This window comes from Silene latifolia, chromosome Y, assembly GCF_048544455.1.
Source record: "Silene latifolia isolate original U9 population chromosome Y, ASM4854445v1, whole genome shotgun sequence".
Classification (NCBI taxonomy): domain Eukaryota; kingdom Viridiplantae; phylum Streptophyta; class Magnoliopsida; order Caryophyllales; family Caryophyllaceae; genus Silene; species Silene latifolia.
Genome location: NC_133538.1, coordinates 259,306,869 through 259,314,831, shown reverse-complemented (window position 1 = coordinate 259,314,831; position 7,963 = coordinate 259,306,869). Strand labels below are relative to the sequence as shown.

General features: G+C 32.9%; 1 protein-coding gene across 1 annotated transcript; it reads right to left on the bottom strand.

The window, feature by feature from the left end:
- Nucleotides 1–3,760: 3,760 nt before the first annotated feature.
- LOC141626889 (zinc finger BED domain-containing protein DAYSLEEPER-like) lies at nucleotides 3,761–7,721 on the bottom strand. The gene is made up of 5 exons (XM_074440482.1): nucleotides 7,596–7,721; nucleotides 6,377–6,484; nucleotides 4,682–6,288; nucleotides 4,278–4,593; nucleotides 3,761–4,175 (listed from the first exon to the last, which is right to left on the bottom strand). The coding sequence occupies exons 3-5, from the start codon at nucleotides 5,045–5,047 to the stop codon at nucleotides 4,015–4,017; spliced, it is 843 nt and encodes a 280-aa protein (XP_074296583.1). The 5' UTR covers nucleotides 5,048–6,288; nucleotides 6,377–6,484; nucleotides 7,596–7,721; the 3' UTR covers nucleotides 3,761–4,014.
- Between the last annotated feature and the right edge of the window lie 242 nt (nucleotides 7,722–7,963).

The following is a 7,963-nucleotide window of genomic DNA, read 5'->3' as shown; positions in this document are numbered from 1 at the left end:
TTTAATTTAAACAAGTTTTATTGCATTTATCTAGTGACCTCTACCCAACTTAGATAAATGATTCCAAGACCCAAATTCATATCAACTTGGGCACGCTTTGGCGATACATGCCTTATCAATATAACTCGGTGGATTAACCCTTTAATCGATTCTACTTTTAGAACTCTTGGTCGATAAAATTACATTAATTTTTATCTTTAGCCACAAACAAATCCGGCTATGGTCGAGAATACTTTTGTTGAGTTCAGCCCAAATTTCGAATAAATGTGGCCATTATCCAAATTCACATTAACTTGGGCACGCTTTGGCGATACAACCCTCATCAACATGAATTCGGTGGATAGACATTTATCACCCACTTCCCCTACGTAACAAGGTTTGTACCTCGGTTTGGCCGAGCGCACTCCCTCACGAAATAGGTTTTCACGGTTTCTAATTTTTGGTAAGGCTAAGTCTCAATTGTTTATTTAGTGAGAGGTCATGTCAATTTATTATCTATCACGTTTTAAGTGAACTAAAGCGGTGAACTACGATAATTGTAATTGACACGGTCGATAAACTCGATTTAAAATGCATGTTTAGTTATGGCGATTTAGCGATGCATGCAACATATAAATAAAATGCAAAGCATAAAAAATCCTAGTATGGCCTTCCCAAAATAGTAAATACAATAAACTATTACAAATGCGGAAACCAACTCCTTTGGTCCCTTGAACTTCGGTCTTGGCACGCATCTCGAGGTAACACCGTCTTCATGGAAACTTCGGGAAAATTACAAATAATAAATAAAATTACATAATTTCCTATTATACATTTGTAATAAAAATAAATCAATTAAACTACAAAACGGTGATACGAGATCACAATAATTACAACCGAATCGATATTCCCATACATTTCGGGTAATACCAATTAAAAACTAAGGCCATACTAAGTAAAATTACATAATTCAAAAATTATATAAAATAAAAATATGACAATCATAAATAAAATTAAGCATTATAATATGTGTGAAAATGCTTAATTTTATGATAAATCGCCTTTTAAGAGCCAATATCGTATAAGTTATCGGTTTGTATGGATTTGCGTGATTATAACTTGTAAAATCACAAAATGTCTCATAAATTCATATTTATGTTCAAGTTAATTACCCTAACCATCTTAGGACTCAAAACTTAGTCTTCACTAATATTTTGACAATAACTCAACTTGATTTCTTAATATTGTTCATTATGGACCAAAAATACAAAATTATGCTATAAACTTCAAATTAAATTATAAAAATTTCAAATAATTCCAAAATTTGAAGTTTAAACTCATGAATATTCTGGAAAAATACCACGACACTCATAATGTTCAAAACTTAGGTTAAATATTTCGAAAAAATATCGAGAAAAACAATGTTACGGTTTATCGGTTTTAACAAATATGACAATAAAATATGAGAAAAATTATTTTCATCATCTTTTCACTTTTAGATCTGAAATATATGATAAAATGCAACATGTGACGTTTTTCTTTAGTCATGAAATATGTTTTAGCATTATAACTAATTATTGTCACTATTTATGTGATTTTTCATCAAAAATTCATAAATCATGAAAAAAGACTTCACTATAGCCAAAAATTTTACACACATCTTGTAAAATTTCATGAGACAACATAATAAATTTCCATGACCAGATTCGAAATATAACTCATATTAACCTAATAAACCCTTTAAATTCGATTTAACCTTATAAAATCCATATTTCATGCAAAATAACTTAGTTTATCACGAGATTTAAAATGCCATCAGTATATAATATATGTGAAAACATATCCAAAAACCACTGAAAAATACGAAGTTTAGCTATTTTTCGTCCAAAAATGACATTTTTCTCATAAAAATCACATTTTAATGTCAATAATATATAAAATGAACAATAAAATCCATAAATGAACCAAAATATCCCAAATACATTTTAGGACCAGAAACTTTAACATGCAAAGTGATTTCGTGATATATCATAATAAACACAAAATTACAAGTTTTATTTGTTAATAAGATTAACTCGGAAAAACAATAAACCGATTTGCATGCAAACAACCTAAGGCTCATGATACCACTTGTTGGGATTCATTTATCTCATTAGTATACATATTCATATATGAATTAATTTATTTGGTCATAAAATAAATACAAGATCTTATGCATGCAAACATAAAACAAAGTAGAGAAGAAATCGTTACTTCTTAAATTGGTGTTTCGAATTTTGGGCACCAACAAGATCTCCTACTTGTTAGTTCTTGAGCTGTCCAACAATGGATGAACAAAGGTTCAAATTAGAACCTCTCCCAAAAGCTTATACCCAAGGAACACCCTTAATAACTAATATTATTATGAACTAGTAATAATACTAATCTTACTTAAAATTTAGACACAAAATGGTGTTTTTGTTATCTTGTATTTCGGTCAAGAGAAGAAGATTTTGTGAGCTTTCTTTCTCTAAACTTATTTCACAAATGTAGAGAGTAGAGAATTTTTCTTATACTAGAAAAATAGTAGTGTAGTGAATGAATAATAGAGGAATCCATTTGGTTCCTCTTAGTGGAAAAACCGGTGGGGTGGGCTTAAAAGGGAGCCAATGCATGGTCTTGTTCTTCTCAAGATGAGACTAGGCATGCAAGGCTACATATTAGGTTTAATCATTATGTTTCTAATTAAAAATAAAAACACATTATAAACCTTAATCCACTCCAATATTTCGGTACACTTGAATAAAATCGGTAGTCCATTTTATTTTGTCATTTGTCAATTTTGTCACATGTTTACATATTACAAGACATGTCACAATGCAATGTACTTTTAACATATTAAAAATCAATATATTAATAAAGTATGTCACATACAAAATTAACTAATAATTCTTAATTACTTGTACCAAAATGGTTTATCAAATTATAAATTACAACGTCTTGTATTTATAATATATTATATATTCAATTTCAATTGTTTCGTAAACAATAATTTTATCTAAGTAATAAAACAATTTGATTACTTAGTACGTATCTTATTTAATCGAATTACAATGAGACACGTTAATTTTACTCACAAAATCATCCATCAATTTTAAGCAATTTAATTAACTCGTATAGGCATACGATTAATTAAATAATCAATTAAGAGTATTTCCCTATAGGTATGACCTAAGGGGATCAACTGATCACCATCGTCTAGACCTCTCAAACGGGTCAAACGAGCGGGTTACGGGTCGAGTAGATACGGGTTCGGGTAAAATACGGGTCGGGTTTATTCGGGTCGGGTAAAATACGGGTCAACTAAATACGGGTTACGGGTCGGGTTAGGGTCTAAAAACGGGTTAATTAACGTCTTTCGAGACAATTTTTAAAAAATTATTTAATACATAAGTTTTTTGTATAATCGATATTTTAATTTTTAAAAAACTATTTAATACATAATTTTTAGTATAATCGATATTATAATTTTTAAAAAACATAATTTTTAGTATAATCGATATTTTAATAGAAAATATTTGGATTAATAATACATTAACACAATTTTCCATAAAATTTCACTTTTGAAAGAGTCAACATGATGTCATTATGTCATTATAATTTATAGGTGTACAACACTTAGACATTGACAACATTTGTTAGTATCTCAATTCTCATCCCGGTTAAAGATTGCCAATTTTAAGAAATCCATAACAAAAACAAGTCATTGTTCATTCAAAATACATAGAGAATTGGTGATAAAAAAACTTAAGAGTTCATTCAAACATTTCCAAGTTTCCATCCATCATTAATTTACATCAAGTCATCTACTTATAATATCCTCCAAGTTTTACGTGTCTTCTTGTGGACGTAAATTATCACACGCACGTCGGCCGTCGCCCACAAACCAAAAAGAGATCACGTCAAAAGATAACAAAATATTCCACCAATCTAGTTATTACATAAAATGGCTAATTAAACACAATCATCTTCACTAATTCGCAACAGAATTTCCATCTATGATAAGAGATTAAGTGACGTATCCTCCTCCACGCCCTCGTCATTTTCATTATGACCATCATCAACCGCATCAGCAGCAGCAGCAGCATTCTCTTCACTAATTCGCAATGCAGAAAACTGATACTCAAATCCATCAAGCACTTGATTATCCTTAGTTGCTGGAAAACAAGAAATATGTAAGTAAAGAATAAGGGAAATTCACATCAGCATTCGTCCTCAACAATAAAATTGAAATAAAAAAGAGTACAGTATTTACGCACCTTCTTGGACATCAAACCCATACAACCAAGTACGAGTAGTGAGCAAAGCATCAGCAGTTTCAGGCTTGAGAGAAGCTCTCCATTTGGTGATTACTCTACTTCCCATGCTAAAAGCAGATTCTGAGGCGACGGTAGTAACCGGAATTGCCAAAATATCTCTTGCCATATTCGCAACAGTAGAAAACCGTTTTCCATTATCTTTCCACCAAGAGAGAATGTCAATATCTAAAGTATGGTTCAATCGAGCTTCATCTAGGTACATGTCCAGCTCCGTGCTAGACACTCGACTAGCATCATTGGCAAAAGCAGCAAACCCCTAAAAAAATAAGTCACAAACAGCATTAAATTGGGGAAAGTAGCAGCAGGTTAGCATAAAAACAATATACGATCAGATTACTACTTACTGGTAGCTCGTCTTGAACTTCTGTTGGTATTGAACTCTCATTGGTACAAGGATCCATTTTCACATACTCTTCAAACAATTTATAGAGCTCAGATTTCACATCTTCAAACTTAGTTTCAGCAGTGTCAGCATCAACTTCTGTGAAGCAGTACCTTACAAACTCAAGCTTGAACCTTGGATCAAGAATTGTAGCAAAGGAAAGAATGAAACTGTAAGACTCCCAATACTTATCGAATTTCACCTTCATCTTTTTTGCCATATCTCTCAGAAATGTGTCCTCACATGATTCATATTCCAACAAGAGAACCTCAATTTTCCACACACTTTTCAAGTATAGATTTGCCGTTGGGTACTTCCGTCCCGACATGAGCGTAGTAATTTCATCAAATGGCTTTAAAAGAGCACATATCTTTCCAATTCTAACCTATTCTTCATCAGTGGGCAGAGGTGGAAATGTGGCATCAAACCTTGAAGATGAACTCATACTCACAAATGCATTACGAAAATAAAGCGCCCTACACAACATTTTGAAGGTTGCATTCCATCTAGTAGGACAATCCGTATAAAATCCCTTGTAATAATCAAGATTACAACCACGAACATTTTCCTCAAATATTAAAGTGCGACGTTCAGAACAACCAATATAAGTAACAAGTTTCTTAACTTTAGCCATTCCTTCGTCTATTAATTTCAAACCCTCTTGCACAATCAAGTTAAGGATGTGAGCAGAACAACGAACATGAAAATACTTTCCATCACGCATCAAAGGAGAGTGGACTTTAAGACTCTCAGCTAGCATGTTTTGCATGTTATCATTGGATCTAGCATTGTCCAAAGTGATTGAAAAAATTTTCTTTGTAAGTCCCCACTCTTTGATAAATTCCAAAAGTTTATCATGCATACTCACAGCATCATGGGGTGGTTCCAAATGAAAAAAATTCAGAATTTTGGCATGTAAATTCCATTCATTATCCACATAATGAGCAGTTAAGGAAAGGTAACCTTGATCAACACAAGAAGTCCACATATCAGAAGTTAAACATACTTTTCCACTCACCCCAAGCATCTCTTTCTTTAGTAGCTTTTTCTCTTTTTAATGGATTTGTAAGCAATAGGTCTTAGCAGTATTCCTAGAAATGAACCTCACATTATCATTCAAATACGAGTGAAGCTCTCTATTTCCTTCATGTTCGGCATAAGTAAATGGGTATCCATGTCTTATGATGGCAAGCGCCACTTTTTCTTTGTAAATAAGATGACTAAGTTTCTTTACCAACAAACCATCTTTTCCAGCAACCATTTCATAACCCTGTCCAGTTGGACGTGAATCACAAGTTTCAGTATGACGTTTAAAATTAGATATACCCATACCAGAATCGGCAAGCATTGGCCCTCCGTTGCAATACAAACAAATTGCTCTTGGAATGCCATCTGCATAGTTGCTGCCAGGATACCTATTATAATGGATCCAAACAAGGGAAGTCCATTTTCTTTCTTTCTTCTCGGAACACCCAACAGAATTTTCAGCATTTTCACAAACATTTTCACCAACTAGCATAGAATTCTGAGTATTCTCTCCAATTGGCGAGCAAGGGGATGAAGAGTTGCCTAAATGTTCAGAGAAAAAAGGTACGATTAGATAATATAACCTGCTATATACTTAAAAAAAATCAAATTTTTAGTTAGAAATACACACCTACAGACATGGATGAAGAGGAAGAAACTTGACTTCGACCTAATGGAGATGGAAATGCATTTGTTCCACTCTTTCATGCACGTTGTCGTCGTTGCGGTCCCATGATTGCTGAAATGATAAAGGTAAGGGAATGAATGCTACCACACTAAAAATTTATAATAGCATTCTACCACATTGATAAACCATATCAAGCATACTAGAATCTAATCCATCCACAAAATTGTGCAAACATGTCAGAGAAATGACTCACCAAGCAAATTGAAATCAAAGCTAACAATTTGGCAGCACTTAACAATTAGCAGTTATAATGGGCACTTTAAGAATCAAACATGTGACATGCCAATACAACTAGTGTAGAATATTTTCTGTGTGAGAGGTTCAATTAGTCTCTTGCTATCAATAAAATGGATTTCAAATGCACTGTCTTACATCATTTAAAAATGAAAGATCATACTGTCTCATGGAATACTAAGCCATACGAAAAGAAACTTAGGTAAACATGGCGAAAGATCATACATGACAGAAGACATGAATATATGAACATGTGCATTCTCACATTAGCTTTTCTGATTATAAAAACCACACACATTTCTCACGCACAATCCTCTCCACCGACGCACTGTCGGCTCCTATTCACTGTTGTTTTTCAGTTCCGTCTTAAAACCGTCCTATCTTAAAATAACTCGTTCAATCAATTCAAATACATGTAAGTAAAAAGAAAGAAGAGGGTCATGAGAAGTTTTAATTTAAGGCGGTTTTAAGTAAAATCTACCCCTCATCGGGTCATTGATGCTTAAAATTGCTGTTGTTTTCGTAACAGCTAAGCCAAACTGATCAATAAAAATAATCACAAAGACAAAAATCATGTCATCTTGCGTAAATTATTTATCAAAATAATGGCAAATTAGATCTCTTTAACAATTAAACTAAACAATTACAGTGAACTTTCCTAATTGTTTTGCTTGATTTTTTTTTCATACTCTAGCAAAATAAAAGGCTGTTGTATTCATATATTCATATGCTTTGCTTCTTCACTTCAACTAAACTAAACAATTAGTTCATTTCCCTTTCTCTATCTCTATTTATCATCATTTTTTAGATCTTAAAGTGAAAATATAGTGTTAAAACGAAAATATAATGTTTACAATAGGAACAAATGTACGATTAATGATGACAAAAGAAGACCTGCGAAAAAAATAAGGGAAAACAGAAGACATACACAAACGAATCTGGCACACACAAATCGATTGATGATGATTGATGAGAGAAAACTTGAGCCGATGAAAGAGAAGTAGAGAACACAGAGAGGCTGCGGATGAAATTTGGGTTTAGGGTTACTCTTTAATTAAAAATAGATTTTTTTTTTTTTTTGACAATTGAAAATAGAACGTTAAAAGTGTGTTTCTTTGGTAAACCCAACGGGTTACCCGTTACCTAACCCGACCCGACCCGTTTTTGTCGGGTTATTTACGGGTCGGGTTAATTTCGGGTTCGGGTTTAAAATAGCGGGTAATTTACGGGTTTTTTGCGGGTCGAGTTTCGGTCGGTTTACAGGTCGGATCGAGTTTTGACAGGTCTACCACCGTC

Bases quoted from the DNA above. Each gene is read 5' to 3' on its own strand.
- LOC141626889 (XM_074440482.1), bottom strand. From the start codon at position 5,047: ATGTCGGGACGGAAGTACCCAACGGCAAATCTATACTTGAAAAGTGTG. The intron at 4,594-4,681 runs GTAAGTAGTAAT...TTATTTTTTTAG, and splicing joins AAGTTCAAGACGAGCTACCA to GGGTTTGCTGCTTTTGCCAA. The intron at 4,176-4,277 runs GTGCGTAAATAC...CTTGTTTTCCAG, and splicing joins TGGGTTTGATGTCCAAGAAG to CAACTAAGGATAATCAAGTG.